Below are 24,472 nucleotides of genomic sequence, written 5' to 3' on the forward strand. Positions count from 1 at the left end.
ATAATGTGCCTAATTTTGAAAGTTTTATGAGTGTTTTCTTACCTTTAGAAAATCAACTACTCTAAATTCTCTTTAATCGACACAGAGACAAGTAACCACAGACATCCCTGGAATAAATATGTGTTTGAGAATGCTTTCATTTTTTAAAGTCTCATATTAATGGCAGAATCCTGAAAAAACCAGATTTCATCAAGTTTAATTAAGAACTTTATGAACAGCTCTTTACCACATGCATCTTTCAGACTGATTTATTTTCTTATTTTAACACAGATCAAAATCATCTCTTTGAAAAATGGACACAGAAGAGGCTAAAGTTTTGTGTATCACATTTTGAATAGAAAGACAACTTCGGACCTTGCAGTTTGACAAAACACTCCCAACCCAAGACTCAGTGAGCAGCTTCTTCAGAGGCTTTTGGCCGTATCGTACATTGTCTTCATCAGCAGATGGAGTTTGTTGACTTATTATAGAGGTGGACTGGTTGATGTGCAGCTGTCTTATCGATGCGTGAAAGGTCATCATCTCCTCAGGATTCATCAGAGGGAACGATGAAAACTGAAGGTCCACATAGGAGCTTTTCAATTTGTCAATGTCACTTTTACTCACTATGATCAGTCTTCAAAAAGATTTTAATGACTGTTGACTTTTGTTTTGGAGAGGGGGGGGAATCTCTGCAGAGGATTTTGCTTCTGTTACAAATATCTTGAACAATAATCAAATACATGATACACAAACCAGCTCGGTACCGAAAAGCTAGCAGCAGCTCAGATGCTTCACGTCTCTACATCCAGAAAAATGATGCAACAACTGCATGACGTTTTTCAACCTGTCATTATTCTAGATCCATATAGTTTGGGGAGCAGGAGGACCGGGGATTGTCCTAGGCAGTTAATTTCAAAGTCCATTAAATTCAGACTTGTTGACGAGTCCAAAGGTAAGAAACTCAACAGGGCAAAATGAGCACAGTCATTTTTTTTTTAACAAGGCTAAACAATGTCAGATTGGATTGTGAAGTGTGGCTAACGTTAAAGGAGCTAGCACCACAAGGCTTTGGTCCTTCAAGCAGATTCCCATCCACATGCCTGTGCTGAATGTGGTTATGCATTGCTCAAGAGTGGTGCCAGGACAACCTTACACAGCCAAACAAACAACTTCATCTCCATTTTGTAGATCAAAATCCTGCCAAACCTCTGTGCTACGAGATGCCAACTCCAGCTATCTCAATTAGCATGCCATAAGTTACCCTCTCCAATGTAGCCCTTAAGCTATGGTTATGCTGTAGCCGTGGTCATGACTGTTTGTGAACACATGCACATTGTCGATGAGGGCAAAGCGTTAACAGCACTTTGTATGTTAACAGCAGTGCAATTGCACTCAGAGACCTTCAGTGGGTGTCGAAGCGTGTTGCTTTAAGACAACCAATCACACACATCCCTAGAGGAGACCTCAGGAGTTAACTTGCCTACCAGTATAAAAAAAAGTGCTTCATTATCAGACTCAGTTTGTGAAAAGTCTACACTGTAGTTTCATCAAAGTTTTGATTTATAACGATAAAGAAAACAAAAGTGCAGAGATTCCGCTGACTATACAAAATTGGAAACGTAGCTTTTGATGTCACTCATCCAAATGTGTCATCACTGTCATCGGGCATTTTACAGTAAAAAAACCAAACAATTTTCTATTGTTAATATGATGAAGTGGAAATAAGTAGTGTACGCTTTGTTTAACAGACATTTGAAAAAGCATGACAAAAACAAAGACTTAAGCTGCTGAGTGTAAAGCATCACAGAAATGTCCTGATGTCACAGATTTATTTTATTTTATTTAAATGGGATTTAAGGGCTCAGAATATAACCCTCTCAAAACTGGAGAAGTTGAAATTTGTTCAGGTATTTACGTCACCAGGAAGTAGGAAGTCCAGAAGTATTGCTTCACACAGCCCTGTGGGATGTTTGCTATTGATTTAGCTGTAGGTGTAGCCTTTTAATATCATTCTTTTGTCATCGTGGTTTTGATGACTGAATACAAACAGTGTCAGTTTCAGGCGGCGGCCTTACTGAAAACCTACACTCACCCTGAACCACAAACACTTAGAGAAATGGCTTAACTTAGATGTGACGACAAATATAGCAGGTGGCGTCTCATTTTTGACTATATTTAGAAATCTCTCTATTTTCGACTTGTTTTCTCTTCTCTTGCACAATGCTTCCCATTCTAACGTCCTTTGTGCCATTTTTCATGTTCCTGATTTAGTTTTCTGCTAGACAAAATAGACCAAATGCTTTCTTCACTTTTGTCCAAATGAGTCTGTCGGTGAGCATCTGTCTGCAGACATGAATAGAACTCATTTTATTTATAGTGATTACCCTTATTTTACCTGTAGGATATTCTTTGGGTTACAATGCAGAAGAGGAATCTCCAGTTTTTCTATGACCGCTGATTTTTTGTAAACTGTGTTGTTGTTTTTTAAGTCTCATGTACAGAATACATAGAGTTAGTCCACTTCTTTCCTCTGCTGCTTTTGTAATGTACGGCCACAAAGTATTGACTCATCAGCCTGTGCTGCTGACCAAGGAGGTGCGGAAACATCAGCCAGTGTCCAGCGTAGTGTAAGCAGGGTTTTTCCTGGCTCGATATAGGTCTGTGGTTGTAGGCCACCCGTGAAGATCAGTATGCAGAGCATGATCGCCTGAAACGGTTCAAAAAAAGTGTTAATGCTATGGTGGTCCATGTTTAACATCTGTCTATGCATATCAGTGTCCTGTAAAGGATGATGCAGCATCAGTATCTGATTTCTAATTCACATCTAAAACTGATTTACCTCCAACAAATAGTTACAATATCACTCGAATCCCCAGATACACAAAAACAACAGAAGCACAGACAAGTATACCACTTTTCTGTATCTTAATAACAAGTCAATGCAGGCTCTTTATAAAGCAGCTGCTGCAGCACTAGTTAATCATTGCAAACATACATTCCTCAAACATTATCTTTTGATACTCCTTTGTGTCCATCTGTGATTTTGATCGCTCATTGTTTGAGGGATTTGTTCATATGCAGAGATAACCAGTAGTGCTGTGTATTGGCTATAACACGGCAATACAACGGATATCTTGATGCAGGGGTAACGAGTCAATTGAACCTGATGTTTTTTGATATTTTAAATCTTATTTCAGGAACATAGTCATAGCAGTGGTTCTCAAACTGTGGTGCGAAAAACCCAAGGGTCGAACAGAGACATGGCAGGGGGGGTGCAGGGGAAGGGGGGGAAGGGAATGTCCAGAGGTGTGGCCAGGGATGGTCTGGGCATCCCTTGAGATATAAATGGTTACTATAACATCTAACTATGTTTTTAAAATGTAGAAAAATATCAAATTGAAAGAAAAACATGTAAAAAATTACAAGATAGACATTTTTAAAGTAAAAAAAAATATATGTATATATATTTTATATAATTATCTTTTTTTGCAACTTTTTAATGTAAGTAGTTAAATTAGATTTAATGTTTCCACAGACAGTAAGTATAAATAATTGCTAAAACTATTTTATTTGTGTGGTGAATGAATGTTCAACATCTTGATGGTATTCTATTCAACTTAAAGTTCAGTTAATACAACACAGAACCGGTAACAAACAATACAAGAGCACATTTTTAAGCACAGTCTGACTGAAAGCGAAAAGGTAGTAAGATAAAATATTTGTGGAATCTCAACACATAGCCGTTTTTGAAAACAGGAAAACAGATGCAACACAAAAATAACACTGACCTTTAAACTGACCTTTAAACCTTTAATACTGTATCTGTTTTACTAGTTTCATTTCAACAAGGACCCACAATTCAACCCTTTCTTGGAAAAAAAAACAACATCTTGCTGTCCACTTCTTTGATGTAATAATTACTTGTAAAAATGTTATGCAGAGAGAATGGTACGTGGATTGGGAGTGTCTTGAGAAGGCAGTGGGCTATGTGGTTACAGTGCTGTGGTGCAAAGTAAAAAACTGAATTATTACACCTTGAGTACACATGCAGGCCTCTTTAGTCCATAAAGGTACATTTGTACATACATGGAATAAGTATGTTATTGGAACATTTGGTAGTAGGGTTTGAACCAGCACCACCCACCACAGCTGGGCTCTGCACAACATCTGTCAACAACGTCTACTGTTAGGAAGGCAGCTCGTCCAGCAAGTGGAGCCTTTTTATATGCAGACACTTTTTAGGGCTCACAAGGTTTTTTCTCTCTGCTCGGCGGTGTAGCATCCAGCGTGTCAGTCAAACTGCAGTTTTTGTGGCCATCAGGGCAGGCTGAGGTTGAGAGGGGTAACCCCTTGCTGGTTGTATGGATGATGGGGTCTCTGGTCTGTCTGTGTCTTGTTGTCTGGAGGGAGGAAAGTGGTGGGCTGAGGTTCTGATTATATTTATGTTGGATTTTATGGCTGGGTTTGCACATACGCAAACATTCAGAAAGATACACATCAAGGTTGAAGATCCAGACACACTGTTATTTTTAAAGCCATGTACATGAACTGTACATAAAAGAGTCCCTCTTCCTCTTTGCTTTCTATATTTTCAATGTGCAGTATGCACCTCCAAAGCTGTGTTACACATCAAAGAAGCAGTTACAATTTTAAACTGACAGTGAATATGCATGACAAGACCACCCTGCATGGAGCGGATGCTGTGACCCATTCTGCTGTCTTAGTAGTCTTTAAAGGCCCTGACACACCAAGGAGATTGTTGGCCGTCGGTCCTAGTTTGACCGTCGGTGAGCGGTTGTCGCCAAAGCTTTTGCGGTGTGTCATGCTCCGTCACTACCCGTAGCCCCAGGTCGGACCCCATCAGCCTTTTTTTTTGTCCGATTCGACATGTTGAATCGCCGTCGGTGAGAGGTATCTCTCTGATTGGCTGTTGGGAGGTTTCATTTATCTCCAGCTCTCGACAGAGGTTCAGGAAAGCCCCTTGAGCATGCCACTGTTAGTATCCATGCTTTCACCCGTTAGTGCGGTTTCTCCTTATTTGTTGCCAGCGCCATTTTCAAATTTTTTATCAGGCATTATTCTCGATTAGTAGGCTACCTATAATACGAGTGGTGCGCGACAGCGGTGTGAAAATGGTCTTCTCATATCATGACAACCAGCTACCGCCGCCCCTCACGCATGCGTAGAACGTACGCGGTGGTTGGCCGTCGTCTGTAGTCTTTGCAGTGTGTTCTAGTGCAACTTTTTGGCCAAGACGTGAGGGAGGCTGCCTTTGTTGCCAATAGTTCTTTGGCGTCTGCTTGGTGTGTCAGGTCCTTAAGGGACACATGTGAAGGAAGACCCTCTGACATGTGACACAGAGCCAAGAAACAGCCTTGTTGAACCACAGGATGTAGTCATTGTCACCAACACCTTAACACAATCTACCTAAGGAAATTAACTTCGAAGAGTGATTAACAGGTTAGTCTAAAACAAGAGTTTTCAATGGTGGGAACTTAAGTTTGTTTTTGCCTCTGCATGCAGATAATAGATATGACAGATAGAGCTGCAACATCAGCATAACATTAAAATTAGATTTTCTGATGGTGAATGATAAGATGGCAGGGCATCGCTTAAAGAGAGAGAGGACCAAGAATTTATCCTTAAGTTGTTTGTGCAGCAGGAAAGATAAAAGAATAAACTCTGACATAACATTTTCTATTTGATTTTTTTTGTGTTTTGACATCCAGCCAGAGGCGTCAAAACCTGACTCTCCCTCAGGCTTTTCCTTGAATCCTGCACTCTTTCTGGCCTTTTCCTGCTATTGAACGTATCACTGATAGAGATCGCATGATTGATCAGATGGACAGTACGAAATGAAAACACAAAGTTTTATATCTCTGTTTGACCTGTTTTAAACTCAAACATCCTGACATTTACGTATACAAACGCTCTTGTTATGTTTCAGTTTTACGGTTGATTACAAAATGGGCTCTCATCAGTGTTGCAAATAAAAAGGCGAAGTATGTGCTGTTGGTGATTATAACAGATAGTAAATCTAACAACAACAATACAAACATAATAATAAAAGCTTTGTTTCATATCTGAAACTGCAGTTTTATCCTCATCTGCGTCTTTAAAATAGCCCATCATTTCTATTAAGCCCCTGCTAAATGTTAATGTATTTGTATTGCTGTAGGTAGTAAAAGTAAATTCACAGTACTGGGTTTGGCGAAAAAGGATGGTATTGAGAGACCTTATCTCTTTGTTTCCAGCCCTTCCTCGCCCTACATTCCTAACAAAGAGAAATATTCGTGTTGAGAAAAGTGTGTTTGGAAGCATGATGTTCACACTGTGACAAGGCCATCCAGACAAATCCCAGCTGCACAGAGGCACACCTCCCCTGTGAAACAGCTCAACACTGGCAGCTCTGTCACCTCCAAAAAGGCTGACAAGTGGAGTAAGACTGATTTACTGAGCCAATATTAGCCGACATGTCATACTAAAATAATATGACAACAAACCGAAATATTTTAAAAGGGAAAAACCATCTTTATTTTCAGCAGTTTTATGCCTCAGTAAACAGTAATTAGTCATAAATGTTGAGGATGTTATCTTACGATTCTTAAAATAAGAAACGTGTATTCTTTTCTGGGCTTTCTGGCACCAATACCAAGGTGTATGGAGAGTGAAAGTTTTGAAGAGGTCAAAAAGCTCCAGCAACACTTGTAGCCTGAAGATCAACTTAACTTTATTAGACTGTCGGGTTTAGATAGAATACCTTTATGGTCTGTCCTAACAGTGACAGAAATTCTCGTCTGACAAGGCTCAAACATTACATCCATCCATCCATTACTGTATCTGTACTGCTTTTCCCGTTCAGGGTCGCCGGGGGGCTGGAGCGGATCCCAGCTGTCATCGGGGTACACCCTGGACTGTCTCTGCAACACAATAGTATTTCTGTGTAATTGTTTTGGTTTAGATTTATTTTGTTTTCTGGGGTCTACAATGTAAAACTGTAATTAACTGTTGGGGCTGGACGTGGCTATAGACTAACACATGCTGCATATTGTTACATTAGAGTAAACATGTGGAGTTTGTTTTTCAAATGATTGGTTGCTGCAGTGATGTTAATAGTGTTTCAATGAAGTGAGTCCCCAGGGAGCCACAGGTGGTGATTTGATCATGTCCATGGGAAACTGAATGTGTCCCAAATAAAATATGCGTCTCCTGAATAATTATAGTGTTAAAAGTGTTTGATGTTGGTATGGTATGCTATAGTTAATTTACAAAAATATTCATAAATATGGGAGTTTAGCGGCTAAACTAGCATCATTGTGGGACTTTTTATCATCGATAGTGACAGTAATTTTAGAGGGAAAATATAGATTATACTGGTGTAGTAGTATACATAGTGAATCATTCAGCTGAAGTGAAAATAGATTCTTCAGTGTTTGTTTATAGCTATAATAATAAGGAATTGTATATCAGCAGCTTGTATCCAAACATGTAAGTCACAGAGCTGGCCTACACAAATCATTTTCAAAATTTGGAGCCTAATCACAAGGGGACTCTCTGTTGTGCCTGGTGCAGGATGGACACCCTGGGCTCGCTTCCATTCCCCTCTCAGCTTCCCCTTTTTTCACGCCCAGCCAGATGAGCGGCTGACCGCCTGCCTTCAGCCCACCGGCTGGTATTCCCTCACTGCTCCACATGTCTGCATGCTGCTGGAAAGCCAGTTGGCTGAGTGGGGGAAAAAAAACAAAAAAAACCAATGGCATAAAAAGAGCGTGTGAGAGTGATGTCAGAGCTGCCTGGACTCATTTCAGCCGGACCCCTGGCAGGAGCGTGAACGCTTCGCTGTGGTGTGTGGACATTCTCCAGAGCTGCACTCAGAAAAACTGGATCCCTGTTCCGTTTTTTTCCCCCCATGTGGATCCTTGTGTGTTTCCAAAATGACCAGGGTTTTCTCAGAATGCAGCAGCAGCAATACCTCTCCACCAATGCTGGAAAATTAGATCTGAATGGGGAAATTGTCTTTTTAAAAAAATATCAAGTAACCCCCCCCTGCACCCTCCTCTTTCCTTTCAAATTAAAACACCGAGCGCTCCCCATGCCCCTCTACCTCTCACCGCTTTGCCAGCTGTGCAGCCCGAGACCGCTGCCAAAAGAAACACAAGCTTACGTCAACTTCCAAATAAGGAGCTGCTACTTCACTTTGACCTGAAAGAAAGACACTAAAAGAGGATGGCGGGGAGGGGTGGGGGTGTGTGAAAGAGGTGGAGATAGACAGACAGCAAGAAAGTGTCCCCTCCTCCTCATTCATACGCATAATATACTCCGCTACCTGTTTATCAGCCCAGTGCACGTACAGCGGAGACTCGATTGCCCCTCTCTCTTCACCGTCACTCTCATTCATCCTTTTTCGCTCTCTCTCTCTCTCCTTCCCTTCACCTCTCTCTCTCTCTCTCTCTCTCTCACTCTGCCTATCTCCGCTCTCCCCCGTTTCCAGTCATTCACAATCGGAGGGCAGCTCCACCTGCTACCAGGTAAAACAAGCCATTGATAATTTTTTTCTTTCTGTTGTGTACTGATTTTGACGTGTGTGTGAAGTGGTGTGAATGACGTGATGTGTTGTGAGGACGGTGGGGAGATTTTCTCCATTCAGGTCTTTGTTATTGCAAACGGCTGCTACATGAATGAGGCAAGTGGCGAGTGCTGGGAAATAACATCGTTTGTGGAATTGGAGCAAACTGATTTGTAAGGGAATTAGTCTTTCTTGCTGTTTTAAACATTTGCAGAGAGTGCAGCCTCTGCAGTGAGGGTGTGTGTTTGTGTGTGTGTGTGTGTGTGTGTGTGTGTGTGTGTGTGTGTGTGTGTGTGTGTTTGTGTGTAAATGAAAAGTGCATATAGTGAGTCGTTCGTGGGGTGTGTATGTTTTAAAGCTCACAGCTCAGACTGGAAGTGAATGAGCTCCCTGTGTTGTGCATCCAGCCTCCTATGCTTGGCATGTCCTCCTGTGGACTGACTGGGGAACACTCCCGAGTAGCGTGAACACACACACACACACACACACACACACACACACACACACACACACACACACACACACACCCACACATAGAGGACTGGCTGTGTATGCGCTCACTCCCAGAGGGCTCTCCTCTCCGTCTCCCTGGAGAGCGCCGCTCTCAGGCTGCTGATGAAGCTGCTCTGTCTGTCTTGACAGCGCTGCTAACCCTCAGCTGACATTGTGCTGGAGACACAACAACAGATCACAGCATTTGTTGCTTAGTTCGGATGAGTCTGCTATATGACCCTTTAGGCGAGATCAGTCCAAATTAGCATGCTGTTTCCATTGTGTTTCATCATCAAATTAAATTCCCACATTATTCTGAGCATCCCTTTTTAAAAATGTAGGATGAAAATAAAAACCTTTTTTTTGTTTTGTTATGCATTTGACTCTTTTTGCAGTGGAAAACAAACACTTCTGCACTCGAAGTTGTTCATTCTTTGATGACATATTTAATTCCCGTTATATAAGGTGTAAAATGGGGTAACATCACAAGGAGGCTGAGGGGGACGTTATGTGCATAATCCTGTTTAAATTGCTCCAATGTAAAAAATCATGGTGGCTAGTTCAACAACTTAAGAAACTTGCATAAACTTCTATGCAGAGTTTTGCAGATTCTGAAGATTTCAAGCCTTCCCAGGTAGTCAAACAGAAATTTTACAAGAGAATGATCCATTGAAACAATTTGTTTTTTTTTCGTTTTTTTAAAAAAGGTATGTGTTCAGAAGAGAACGTTTTGATAACAACTGCCGTGCACACAGGTCAGCAAAAATGACTAAAACACTGTAGTATACATACCAGGCCAGTAGTTGGCGGTGTAACTTCTTTTTTTTTTTACTTTTTCCACAAGATGTTTTTTGGGCTTTTGGGGCCTTTATTGGAGAGACAGGACAGTGGATAGAGTCGGAAATCAGGAAGAGAGAGAGAGAGTGGAATGACATGCGGGAAAGGAGCCACAGGACGGAGTTGAGCCTGGGCCGCCCGCTTGGAGGACTGAATCCACCATACATGGGGCGTGCGCACTAACCACTGCGCCACCAGCGCCCCAAGGCGTGTAACTTCTTTAATGAAACCATACGTGCACATACCTTTTCTTTTACAGAGCGGTGAGGTGTAAACATAAATAAATGGCTAACGCAGAAACATATGTGAGGACGGACAAAGAGTTTGGGTAGCTACTCCAAGTGACCCTAAAGCGAGTACAAAGCGGATAAAGCGATTTGGGTTTTTCAACAACAAAAACAGAACTCAGGAGTCCGCCATTGCTGTTGTAGTCCACATGCACGTCATGAGGGTGTGCGTAAAGTTGCAACATAAACATGGTGACGGAAACAGTTCAGTTTTTAAACTAAATTTGCACTCTGGAACCCGATTTTAAAATTCTTTGTTTTCAGGCACCCAAAACGCCAATTTCATGTAAAGGTTGCCAAAACGCGACAAAGGGTTACCATTTTAGGCTGCAATCGTTGTGTAAACCTGTCCTAAGATTCAAAGCCTCTTTACACCCACTCAGGTGTTTTTAATTATTCTGGCCGATTAGACCAGGAAGTGATTGTAAATATGAGAAGCTATGTTGAGAATCTATCATTTTACAAAGTCTAAGCACCAACAAGTGTGATAAAAGTGATCAAGTCCCAAAAGGCTTCTTCAAAATAGACAGATTAGTGGAACTGTCAGTTAATGAAACTTGGCTACACCCGACTGAGAAGAGGTCTAATCAAGGGTTCAATCACTAACACCTGTGTGGGTGTACACATGCTTTAAGATTGTACAGAGACCGGAGATCTAATGCAGGAAACTTTTCTACATTTAACTTCCAGTTTTTTGCATCAATCTATTCTGCATGTTCTTTCTGCAAAGTTTTGTGAAGAAAACATCCAATTCTTGAATTGTTTTATAACACAATTTCTGTACTTTTATCAGTGATGATGGTTTTTTGTCTTACATAACCAGTAAGCTTCGGTTTTACTGATTTCAGGAATATGACGCATTGGACAATACTTCTAGAAAATGACATCATAATCACCACAAATACCAATCAAGACCTTATCTGATGCAGAGTTGTGAGAGAAATATGTTCCCCATTTTTACCCAGAATAAATCTGTCTTATATAAACCTTTTAGACTCCTGCACCTTTTGAAAACTTAAAATATTTCCCTTTTAAATCAAGCCAAAGGGAATATGAATAAGAATGGTTTCAACTTGTTTTCATGGTTAGATAATCTAGAATCACGTGGCTTAGTTTTACTATGGAGGCTGGCCATGTGTCTTTTTTTGGTCATCCCTTGTACAGGATGCATTTCTTCTTTCTGGTTTCTCCTGAAAGGAACGGGGGAGTAAAAGTGTAGTACGAATTCAAGACTCCGAAAGTATTGATTTTCCTTTGAGATGTGTACCTCCTCAAAAAAAAAAAGCTAAGCTTCGAGGAGGGAGGCACCTTCGCCTGCCTCGCTCTCTCCCTCTCTCTGTAGTCAGTGAGGATGCTGGAAGATAAATTTAGCCCTCCAGCTCTCCTTCCATCTGCTACCACATGGTTTAGGGCCGTTACCATAGGAACCACCGCTGGGTGCCCATTAGTGTGAGAAGAGGAAATTGAGAAGATTTTTAAAAAGCCATTTATACAATATTCTCTTTCTGTGTTGTGTGTGAATGGAAGCAGCATTTCACAAATTTATACAAGAGAGGGTTTTTTTTTTGTTTACCTGAGGTGACTCGTTTAAGTACCTCCAGATTCGAGCATCCTCTGCAGAGTGTAGCTGTGTATGCCCACACTGCAAAGATATTACCTGCAAAGATTAGGTAACATAAATATGGGTTGAGGTTTGTGATAAGAAGCATTTGGTATTTAGGTTGTCAAAAAATACTTTGTTTTGTTTTAAAACCGGTGGTATGGAAACGTATCAGTCTCCATTGTTTTCATGACTCAGTATCAAAAAGTACCCAAGCTTACAAAAAGTATCTTTTTCACAAGAAAGGTGCGTTTCAGAGGAAGCAACCGAAAAATGTCCAACATATTTGTACATTTTAGACGGTGTGAGGGAGATCGCCTGCAATTTTTGATAATTGAAATCAAGAAATTACCCAATACTGGTTGCCTAGGACTTCTATTTTTGTTGCCGTGGTATCAAAGCAGGTATTCATACCATTTGATTTTTTAGCAGCGTCAACAATGAAGTTTAAAATTCCGGTATCATGACAACTCTCCCGTCCGATATGGGTCCATCACGATATGTTGGCATTGGCATGTTTGTTTTCCTATAAGTGCTGATTTGACCGTTTTTTAATTATCTTGTGATAATAAAAAAAACAAGCTTGTGTTGAGTTCAAATTAATGTTATCATGTTGTTTACTCACTTAGTTTGTGGTCCTCGCAGCACTGTCTTCTGTATACAGTTGCAAAGAATTACATTGTAGCAGACACATGTCCACACCAAAATTGGTAAACTATATTTATCATGTTAGATTTTCTTCATTAAAATATTTTTAAAGGAAGCAGCGTTTGGAGAACCTTTGCATTGTAAAGTAGCTGCAAAATCTGTGCACATTAAAATATCTGTTTTCATTCCAGATTAAAAACTCACTATATCATCCACCATAATTAGATCAAATAATAATGAAATAAAACTTGGAATGGAATCAGTCTCAAACACTCAAATCAGCTCTTTAAAAAAAAATGAATCTGTTAGCAGTCATGGAAACTGCCAGCTGTCGTCTGACGAACTCAGTGAACTTTTCAGCTTTTCTGGGCTTCCAGTGTAGCCAGCAGGTAGGGACATCATGCCATGACTTCCTTTCCTGTGCGCTGCATTGTTACAGTCCAACCAGCAACTTGAGAAACAAGAATGGTGTTACTGGGAAGTGAGAGACGACATCACTTACGGGATTATTAGCTTCACTTGCATGCAGATATGTGTTTTATTGACAGTAAATAATGTGACACATCATCACATGTCTTTTAATGGGAGAGATGGATTTCATAGGAGTGGACTGTGTTCTGCTCTCATTCAGTGTCTTACTGTACTGCCTTGTCTCCAGCACCAGTGATGCTGACTCAAGTAACATCACAAAAATCTGGAAAAGGAAAATCTGGAAATCTGTCATATATTGTTAAACATCTCATGAAGCATTAATTTGAATTTTATTAATCAAAAGAGGATGTTTTGATATATGTTAAGTTATTTTTGACACAAAAAAGATACCGGTAATTACACTTTTTGTAAATTTTGAATTATTTATTGTCAATGAGAAGATTACAAGAAGTTTGTTTGTCAGCTGTGACTTATAGCTGTTTACCTTGAGAGAATAAGATTCAAAGCAAAGAGCAGTGGGGAGAACAAGATCTGAGTGGAGAGAAGGGTTGAAGGGAGAAAAAAAATCTGCCTGCTAGCTTAATTTGCACCTCTCATGGTGCAAATTAACAGACCTCAGTCAACTCTGGGATAAGTGTAAGCCTCACAAGTGTAAATGAGCAGATGTCTTGTCTGGTTTTAGAAATGTCACTTGGTTTTGGGTGCCAGTGTTGTACTACATGAGCTGTGTATCTGAAACCAGTCTCTCTCCAGACATTATTACCCTCATGATGACTATGATGGTGCTTTGGAAGTCCCATATTCTGATCTGAAGAATATATGCAGAAATAACTGCATCTCTGAATCTGCTCCAAATGATCTTACTATATCTGTGAGACTTGCATTGAACACTATTTTTACTAATCGTCTCACTGCAAAAAAAGTTAGATTTATGACATCGTAATACTCTACTACGTAAGTACAATATAGAATCATTTTTTTGTAAGTTGAATTCGTTCAAATTTCTCAAGGCATGCAAAGACTTCGAACAGGTTTAACCCAATCCATTATCAACCTGTTATAAGTAATTTGGATGTAATCCAGCAGTTCTGCCGTCTTTCACCAGTACGTGGGTGTAGAAACCAGCTGGTCAGTGCGTGGGCTGCCTTGTTTACTGTTTCAGTATGCTGGCACAGTAAAACACTGAGAGTTTTCTTCAGTATATCCACTGAATCACCTTGTGTATGTTCTCATTGCCAGCAGCCATTCTCTTGAATTTTGGCTAGGCCTTTGATGACACAGATAGAGCCATTCACATGTGCACTTTAGCACTGTCTGATGATCCTGATTCTGACAACGCATTATCTGCTACTACTGTTACATTTCTATGCATGTAATGTCCTCTAAAAACTACTCTTACTGTTGGGCACATTTTTTAAAGGCAAGGTTGGTAATTCAGTGCTCCGTCCACACCCACACCCTCCCCTCTGTGCTCCCTCAGAAGCCACTCCCTGCACTTACATGCACAAGCGCCGTTGCTCCTCAGCTCATCTCTTGCATTGTGTAGAAACTCCGTCTTCTCATGTCTCATTCAGCAGTAAGTAAACTCACAGTATTAAACTCCGTCAACGGTGATGCGCTTTGGGTGTGGGCTAGTGCATGCAAGGGGTGGACGGGGAGGCGTGATTGGTTCATCAGATTGGTACCTCGTAGCGTTCATTTTTTTAGGTTTTTACAGGCTCATAACTGCTACAGATGACAGATTTTCTTCGTTCCTTTTGCCTTTTGGATTATTCATTTCTGTCAGGACCTAAAGACAATTTCAACCAAAATCTTAAAAAGTGTACCTGGAGAAAATTACCTACCATGTCTTTAAACACACTTCATCTTGAAGTTTTGCATAACGTAGATTATAAAATTGCTTTGATTCATATTACTGGAAATGCAGCTCTTTCCTTGTTGACTGGTTGCCATGGCGGCAGCTTGACAATCATAGGTAGTCCTGCTTTACTGTCTGTTTTACTTTAAATGGGACAACAGTGTACTAATAAAACATCATGCTAGTATTGAAAAAGATTCAACTCTAGCAAGTGATAACATGACCTCATAGGGCCATTGTTACCAAGGCAATAAAACAAGAGAGAAGTAGGGTCACTAACTGGTAGATTTAAGGTCAGTCCGACTTATTTTTATAACCAACGGAGTCTCATCCCGGTGGCCATGAGATTGCAGCAGGTATAAAGCACAAAATGACTGTCGAAACAAAAAAAGGCAGCATCCTCTTTGGTTGAGACATTGGTAGGTTCACTTGCTACTGTCCCCTATTTACCCCAGTGTTATTAATTATGCAGGGAAAACTTCAAGCAAAGCATTTTAATTGAGACCAAAAAATAAAAAAGGTGCATCTTGGCAACCCAACTCCCTCCTAAATTGCAAGGATCTCACACTCTCATAAAATAAGGCCTTCATTAGAAGACAATTTTTTGTATCGCAGAAGAAGATGTGATCATTTTAAGGAGAGTGGGTGGTATATGTAATGCTGTCCAACAGAAGGATGCTTTGGTTCACAGATTTGTAATAAGCAATGCATGGTTGATTAGAAGTGTTGGTAGGGCACAAAAAAACAAGTTATGCAGTTTTTGGAATTTTCCTGTCACAGTCATTGGAAAGATTTCCTCTCTCTAGTCTATATATCTGCCTCTCTCTCTCTTTCTGGGACGGTTAACAGAATCATCATTTTATTACCGACTGCCTGCTGATATATTTTTATACAAGAATATTACATAAACCATTCTGCTTTCAAGCATTCAGCAGCCAGAGGGAAGAGAAGGCTGGAAGTTATGACACATACAGGGCTTATGTAACACATGAAGCATAAATATCCATATTAAGCAAGCAGCGGGTCAGGAGGTTATCTGTGTCTAAAAGTTGAAATGTATGTTCTTTTCTATATAATGGTTTGTTTGTCTTCACAGATCTCTATTTTTAGAAGATTGAAGAACCATATTTCCAAACGGAGTCAACTGAGCATCAGAGCGTGTGGCAGCAAAACTGGCTGAGTGCTTCATGATGGGAAACGTAAGGCTGGCAAGGCAGAGGACTTCCTCAACAGTACATGACATATCACAGCTGCACTCTTTGATAACCCAGTTCTGCATTTGATGGCATCATTCTGCTGTAAAGGAATAAAGAAATCAAGTGACAACTATGAGTCATGTATACTAAGGTGGATACAATTTGAAAGGATTCACTCGCATTAAACCATTATCCAGTTAATGATTTGACTTCAAATCTGTAGCCTGGCATAGGCAGACACATCCCACTTGACTACCCGAGGCCGTTCTTCCATTTTATGGAGGCCTTGCATAGTTGCCTGACGACTGGGGAGCAGTCTGGAGGTCAAGATCATCGTCTGCCAGAGTCTCCTCCCCAACGCTCCCAGTCTAAGTCTCCCTCCAAGCCAAGTGAGCAACAGCAAACTGGCTCCCGAAAGCCCCATGGCACACAACAGCAGACCAAACAGTCCAGAAGACAGCATCATGAACGTAAACGTCTCCGTCACCAGCGGCAGAGCATTGACTCAGAAACTGCACCGGAGCCTAAACATGAGGCAACAAAAGCCACTACAGTTTCATCAGGGGTCCCGACATCCTCAACAGGTGGACCCTCCCAGTCTAAAACAGAAACCCAAGAGGGCACTCCAAAACAGAAACGTGAGCGTAAGCCTCAGAGACCAGGCAAATATGTCTGCACTTATTGCGGCCGTGCATGTGCAAAGCCTAGTGTCCTACAAAAACATATTCGCTCTCACACAGGTGAAAGACCGTATCCATGTGCCCCATGTGGCTTCTCTTTTAAGACAAAGAGTAACCTGTACAAACACCGCAAATCCCATACACACAGGGTTAAGGCAGGCTTGGCACTTGGGGAGCCGAAGTCTTTGGAAGAGCAAGTCACTGAGTCAGAAGATGAAACCAAACAGCTATCATCAGCATCTTCCCTTACAGAAAGACAGAGCAGTGTAGCCTCAATCACGAGTCCTGAAGCAGACAGGGCCAAAGAGTGCACTGGAGGAAGCGATGACTCCTACGCTGTTAAAAAGAGACTGGCTCTTCGTCTAAGTAGAGGAAAACAAGGTCCTTGTGACTCATCTGAAAAGACCTCAACTCTAATTTTAGGGAGTAAAGGTAGTACAGAATCAGGCTATTTCTCTCGCTCTGAAAGTACCGATCAGTCACAGGACAGCCCCCCAAACACAAGTGCCAAAAGCTATGCAGAGATCATCCTCGGCAAGTATGGACGTTTTGGTCATCTACAGAGGATGTCTCGGCAACGTAACCAGCAGTCCTCTGGTCAGGAGGACAAAAATATCCCATTCACAGTCCCGAAGAAACAGGTCATTGACCATATCACCAAACTTATCACTATCAATGAGGCAGTGGTGGACACAAGTAAAATTGACAGTGTGAAACCAAGGAGATTTTCACTGTCAAGAAAGAATAGTTCAGAGTCTCAAAAGGGTTCCTCCATGAAAGACCCTCTTATTCATAGCCCTAAAGCTGGAGATCTGGGCTACAAAAACAGTGGCTCCATCACCATGGGCGTTCCATGTGAGAAGTTTCATCATCCATCTGTTAACGTGGAGCAAACAGCTGGCCAAACATCAAATTCCTCTCTGGTGCGAAGTCATTCAATGCCCTCTGCAGCAAGTACTTTTGACTCCTCCAGTAGTGACCCAAGCAAACTCTTCCCAAGTCAGTCCTTTGATGAAAGAACTCATGCATCCCGTCGTTATGGGATGCTTAGACGGCAGCCAGCTATTGAAATCCCACTTGGTGCTGAGTTCACTAAAGACGAACAAGAGGCCTCTCATTCGTTTTACCATGACAGCATAACCACTGTGCCTGACCACAAGCAAAGCCACCCGCAACCATATGAGTGTGAAGCCTGTGGGACTGGGTGCAAAGATTGGGAAGGTTATAAGAGACACAAGCAAAGCCCTTGCTTAGTACATAATCCCAAAAATGAGGTTGTAATTAGTCAAATGGAGTGCTCCCAGTTATTTAACCATACATTCAGAGCAGGAACTTCAGCATTGCGCAAGAGAAGAAAAGAGGAAAGTTTTGAATTTGATGACCAGTCTTCTCTTTCATTACCATTTCCTGCCCCCTTGACAGGACAATGTAAAGATGAAGGCAATGTAGCCTATGAGGGCCAAAGAAGACCTACACTGCAGACCTGTTCTGTAATTCAACACACTAGTTCATTTGAAAAACAAGAATCATTGTGCAATGAGAATCAAGGTATAGAGGCAGCAAGAAACTCTCCAGCTAGGGAAGAATATCAACTGGTTCCCCAGGTGCTACCCCAACAACAGATAGCAAAACCGACAACCCGAAAGCTGGTTCGCCAGCCCAGTGGGCAGGTTCCGGAAATACTGGTAACAGAGGATTCCAATATGAACACGGGGGCAGGGAAAGATGCAACTTCCCAAGCAAAACATTCAGAGAAACCTGATGAATTTCAATGGCCTCAGAGAAGCTCGTCACTTGCCCAGCTACCTATTGAAAAGCTTCCTCCAAAAAAGAAGCGCTTACGTCTAGCTGAGGCCGCCCAGTCCTCTGGTGAATCCAGCTTCGAGTCCATATCCATGCCCCACAGCCCTAGTCAGGACAGTACTGCATCCTATGCATCAAGTCGTTCCACATCCTTTGAAGAGCCAAATAGACCAGACATAGAGATAGCATCAGCAACACCACTGAGGAGATCAAGAGCTCCTCATATGTTGACAGTTCCTGGGGTACATCAGCACAGAGAAATGAGGCGCTCAGCATCTGAGCAGGCACCTCATGACCCACAACCCAATTTCCTAATGGCAGAGTCACGCAGCAAATCCTTTGACTACAGTTGTTTGTCCCCTGAGCGCTCTGCAGTTGGTTGGAGGGACAGAAGAAAATGTCTCCTTATGAGACACACAACTGTTCAAGATCCAGATGAGGAGGAGGAGGAGGAGAAGAAGAAGTGTACTAAAACGAGTCGTAGCCCTGATCATTGCAGCCCTAGAAAATGTTCCCAAGCAAGTTCAACTCCTGTGTACTGCAGTAGGTCCCCTTCATCGCCTTTGTCAGGTGACACAGCCTTGCATAATCCCGTAAAATTGCAATGCAAAGAGCTGTTCTCTCAATGGAAACTCAGTCAGAATATTCAGTTGACGGGCAACACAGAACACTCTCTTGCCAAGTACCCATCTGTAGACCCTGTAAAAGAAGAGGATATCCATGCAGGGGACCCCCCTCCCCAATTACCACATCTCTATCCTAAACATGGACCATCTGGGGCAGCTAGAGCTCGCTATCTTCCCTTATCTACAGGGCTGAAGCTAGAGATTCCTTTACTCCATGATGATTACTCAGAAGTTCGAGTAAGCCACTCCAACATCCAGAACTCTGTCCCTCAAATCACTTCCTGTCTAGAATTACTGAGGCCAGTCACATCTCCAGCAGTAGCAGTGCGTCTCCAAACAGACACCCTCACCCTAGCATGTGCCATTTACACTACATTGTCTCAGTCCAAGTCCTCCAGGTCCCAAGAGAAGGGTGATTCTCTTCCACAGACTATGGTTATCCCTACAGCTGAATACAGAGACAATAGATACATAAGTTCTGGCCTCCATTTCTGGTCTGATGATGGCCTGAGGATATCAGGCTCAGGAGGCAATAAGCGCATGCTTTCCCCTTCAAACAGTATAGAGATCCCTCCTGAGTCACAGCAGCAGCAGAAACGGGTAAAAGAAGAAGAGGAGAGGGAGGTGGGATTTGTTGACAAGGCATTGGTGGAACCATGCAATCAGGAACTCAAACGGGAAGTTCAGTCATGTCTAGCTAGTGTTTGTCCACCCATCACACATGTTGGACCCACATTCCCCAGTCTGCTATCCAGCACCTGTAATAGCTGGTGTTATTTGAACTACATTAAACCAAACCCATCTACTTTGGATGAACAGAAGCCCTCAGTGTATTCATCATGGTCCACTAGCAGCTATGACCCCAACCCACCCGGCCTCTCCAGCAAGACGGCTCTCTCTCTGCTGCACAGTAAACAGAGGCTCAGCCCCACCATCTACACTACTTCACCCATGTCAGTCAGGAGGACAGAGTCAGTGGAGCAAGAGGACAACAAAAGACCACGCTCTACTGAGGTAATTACATCCCTGACATTGATCACAATTGTCTTTAACTTTATTAGATAGCACTTTGTATGTAAACTGACCTCATCAGGAACATTTCTTTGGATCTTATGAGACCTATCAAAATTTAGAAGGGCACAGAAGTCTGAAGCTGTGTTCAGGCCAAAAACAAGGACCTTTTCAGCATGGAGAAAGTCAATACCTGTTGTTGCAAATAATCACAGGGTGATGCACATCAGGATTGTACAAACATTTTAGTTATTTTCAGTTGAAAATATTCGACCTTAAAAGGACATTTGAGTGACCCTATTTTTCAATCGTCCATCAGATTTCCCATCTGACCATTGTTCAAAATGAATTTTACATTTTGGAGAATATGCATCATAATGTAGCTATTTCTATATTTGACCATTTGATTGCAATTTAATCCCAGCAGAAACGTTGAATAAGGGTTCATACCACTATAGGACAACTGAAGTGTTACTTGCTATACCATAAAGCTGCGCCCACCAGAGGCAGGTGGACAGGAACTCCAAATCAAACTGTCGGTAGTTGGTGCCAGTAGGTGGAAGCAGCAGTTAATCCATACACAATTCTTGTGGAAGCAGTAAAACTCACCATCTGTGGGAACCTCTGGGTGCTGTTATCAACCAAGAAACATGGAAGATGTTAGGATTTCCAACCTACAGAAAGGGATTTTTTTTTTCTGTTCAACCAACCAATAAACATGATTTGGTCAAAATAGCATGATTAACAGCAGGCAAAAATGTACTTTATTTTTTGGTCTGAGCACAACGTGAAAGACGGTACATGACATGCAATAAAGTTAGTGTAAAAAAAAAAAGAGAAGCCATGTATGATTTTAAGTTAAATTTGATTCTGGGGCCCCTTGGCATGATTTACCTTCTCACCAGATTAGCAAAGTAAGCCTATTTTTGCCTTGTCTTCCTGTGTCATGATGACAGAGGGTACGGCATAGGTTGGGTTTATATCACAGGATTGTATCTTCACCATTCGGATGGTTGCCTCAATACACTGAAAGGCAGAAAAGAGTGTAAAAAAGAGTGTTGTGCTAACTTCAGCAGGGCTTATGTACTTTTCTATTAAACCAAATGTTCAATGAGAATTCCCAATTTCTGTCTCCTTGGGCATGCTGGAGCAGGGTTGGTGAATTTGCCCATGTCTCTTTCGAGTGTAGGTTTACAACAGCCAGTCGTACTGCAGAGACCAGGAGGGATCGAGGAAGGGACAGCGGTCAGCGGGTGACATCAGGTCAAACAGAAAAGAGGAGGAGGACAAAGAGACGAATGAGGAGGAAGAACCCTCATGCTCCAGAGAAAATAAACCTTGTGATGTGTGGATCTCTAAGAGAGAGTGAGTATAAACTCATAACTTCTCAGCACTGAGTTGTATAAGAACCAAAATAATTATCTTTATCCTTTAGCCTTTTGCCCACATCTGATCAATTTTCAAAACTTTCAGTTTTTACTATTTTTGTCTTGCATCACATATTGTGATAAGTTGTGGAATCTGTTGTCTATCCGCGTTGTTGGAAGGGCCAAGGGTTGGCTGCCTGCACCAACAGAGCCCTTCTGTTAAGGGGCCGAAGCCAGGAAACTACCTAGCTTCCTTTGCGCCTGCAGAGATTCATTAACACCAACCAGCACCACCATTCAAATGGAGCAGCAAGCAGGTTTCATTCCCTTACACTGACAGCAATGGAATGTGTAAAAAAACACTATGAGCATACATAATCATCAAAAGGAGCCTTTCACTCTAAATTGAACTATGGAGAAAGAAAAAAAAACTACAAAAGTATTACTGGTGTCTGAAAATATGCAGACAAAACATGTAAAGAATATCTGAAAATGATTGAATTTGTAGTCAGTTAAACCGGTGTGCACTGTCCTTTTTTTTTTTCACAAGAATACTTCAAGAATGAAGTATTCTTGTGGAGGCTCCAGGATAGCTACACATTTATGAAACAACAGAGAAGTGTCCATATGAAAATTAAAACTAGAGATGTTAACTGTCGTCATCCCCCTGCTTATTCTGGTATTGTAAAGGTCCATTCTTTAAGAAGGATTGGGATTGAAAGGCTGTAATTATTGAGGGTCTGGATCTGCATTTTTCAAAACCCTAAAATGAATAACGTTTGATCTTATAGATACTGCTATTGGTTCTTGGGGGTCTGATGACACAACGCTATATCTTGAGTCACATAATTTTAATCAAATCACTGGTGCAAAAACATACATCCATTGTCTAATAAGGTTTAGAATAAAATAAAATTAGGTATTTAACTATCCAGAGAAGAATTCTAATTGCGTAAGGAGGCCTAAAGTTTGGCTACATTTTACCAACGCAAAAGATAAGGAGGGGGGCAACATAACTTCTCGCCAGGGGGAGAACACAACTTCCATTGAGAAGCTTGTCAGCATTGTGCATCAAATTCAAACAGAATGCAGCACCTTTAACCTTTAACTGTTTCTGGGTTGATAAAAAAAACGTAGTGAACTCCGTCAGCTGCTACTGAACGACATTCACCCTCCTCCTCGACTCAAAGCAGCTGTTGAACGCACACCAAAACTTTGACGCAATCCAGTGTTGAAACCAGAGTTGAAATTGGCACGATGAAAGCTAGTGAGCTAACCAAAAGGAGGTGACATAAGGATCCATTATCATGTGTGTTGGAGACACTTGCGAAAGCCTTTTGTCTTCAGCTGCGATTTATCTTAAAAAGTTTAATTCTGATGTTTAATACTTTGAATGCTGATGTTTTGTTTGGCTAAAGAGGACCAGTTTGTAGACCGGTCTTTTAGGCAAAGGCAAATAAAAACATCATTATGATGTGTTCAAGTGCAACCTAAAGAAAATGAAAAAGTCAGATTTCGATGAGAAACTTGATTAAATACAGTTATTCGGAGGATAGATTTGTGGGTTTCCCAAGCAATATAAAACAGATAAAACATATCGTTGTCTCAGTGGTATCAGTAAAAGTATAATAATGATAGTAACAATATCGTAAACAATTTATGATACCCATCAATATTCTCTATTCACTGTAAATGGACATGATGTCAAATGTGTAAAATGATACATTATATATTAAGTTGATTTAATGCTTACAGTATGTTTAGCTTTATTATTCTGTGCTACACAGACTTAGTGGCTATCTTCCAAAGACACTGTCTGTGTTATTAAATTACCACTTTATGTTATTATCCTTCCCAAGGCTGCCTATACGGGGGGAGGGGGGGGGGGGGGGGGGGGGGGGGGGTAAAGGGGAAAGCTTTCTGGGGCCCAGTCACATGGGTCACCTACAAATGCTCCCATGACCTATTACAGCAACAAAAACACCCATTTTATTTAGTATTGCCCGCAATTTGTAGCATGTTTCAAAATGTAAACCCCCTTTTCTTGAAATGATGTGATATTTTGTTATGGATGTAAGTGGGCCCAGTGAACTTTAGTGTTATGCAAGTTATGTCGGAATAAGTTTATCCATTGCAGGAATCTGCACAAAGTGAGGATACCAGGAAAGAAAGAAGAAGATAAGAAGGGAGCTGGCTGGGGCATTTGACCCCTCCAACAAGAAATTGTTTACAAATGTATTTCAGTGAGCTAATATTTGGCCAGGAGGCTAGCGCTAACATTACTGATTGAATGTGCAGAAGTTTGATTTAAATCATATCCTGGGAGGGAACAGTCACTGGGGCCTTTTAGGGGCCCGGCCATTCCTGCCAATGGTCTGGATCCTTCCACTGCTGCTCAATCAGTGGAAACACCAAGATTTAAACACACAAGTAGAACATGCCATTCTGCTGTGTGATTTATTATAATTTGCTTCTTCATTTTAGGATAAATGTGATGTGACTTGTACAGGGTGAAACAATAATTAGAGATCAAGGAGTCATATCAACCATGCTAAAATGACAGCAACAGCAATAACTGACCCTCGTGATTTATTTAAGATTAGTAAAAAAAGAAGTTAGCAAACATGTTAAGTAAATGTGTCTCCCTTACTTCTCAAATTAATTCAACGTGAGGTTAAACCAGACACGCACAGTACTTTCGATGCCCGTCAGAAATAAACACCGCTGCGATGAGACGCAGGAGAGTGCAGAGAGGTGCCATCTGTGCGTCTCTTTTTGGTTTGGGAGTGTGTCTGTGAACAAATCCCTGTTGTGACTCATGTTGACGCTCCTCACAGTCGTCCTAAAGGAGTGAGTCATCCTCACGCCTGCTCGCTCTCTCCCCTCTGTCTGAACAGTCTGTCTGAGGGACAAAAGGACAGAACTGATGCAGCAGCGTCGTCGAACATTGCCTTCTTTTCGTGTTGGCCGAGGAAAGGCAAGGGCCACCAGACTTAAAGCTCCGGTGTGAACACAAGCTCGCGAAAGGCTTCAGCCGCTGTAAAGTGTAAATGCATAAGGGCAAAGTGTTCCTTTTTCATTAACCCG

General features: G+C 41.5%; 1 protein-coding gene across 2 annotated transcripts in view; it reads left to right on the forward strand.

Moving 5' to 3' along the window:
- Positions 1 to 24,472, forward strand: part of hivep3a (HIVEP zinc finger 3a) — a 40,874-nt gene that overhangs the window by 10,659 nt on the left and 5,743 nt on the right. Inside the window, exons 1-3 of one of the 2 annotated variants that reach the window (XM_061059946.1) lie at positions 8,255 to 8,510; positions 15,799 to 20,021; positions 21,208 to 21,383. In XM_061059946.1, the coding sequence (XP_060915929.1) occupies positions 16,176 to 20,021; positions 21,208 to 21,383 (4,022 nt within the window). In that variant the 5' untranslated portion in view covers positions 8,255 to 8,510; positions 15,799 to 16,175. Of the gene's footprint in view, positions 1 to 8,254; positions 8,511 to 15,798; positions 20,022 to 21,207; positions 21,384 to 24,472 lie in introns of those variants that run through there. The other variant, XM_061059947.1, reaches the window with a different exon arrangement.

Source organism: Labrus mixtus, chromosome 16 (genome assembly GCF_963584025.1).
Source record: "Labrus mixtus chromosome 16, fLabMix1.1, whole genome shotgun sequence".
Lineage (NCBI taxonomy): Eukaryota > Metazoa > Chordata > Actinopteri > Labriformes > Labridae > Labrus > Labrus mixtus.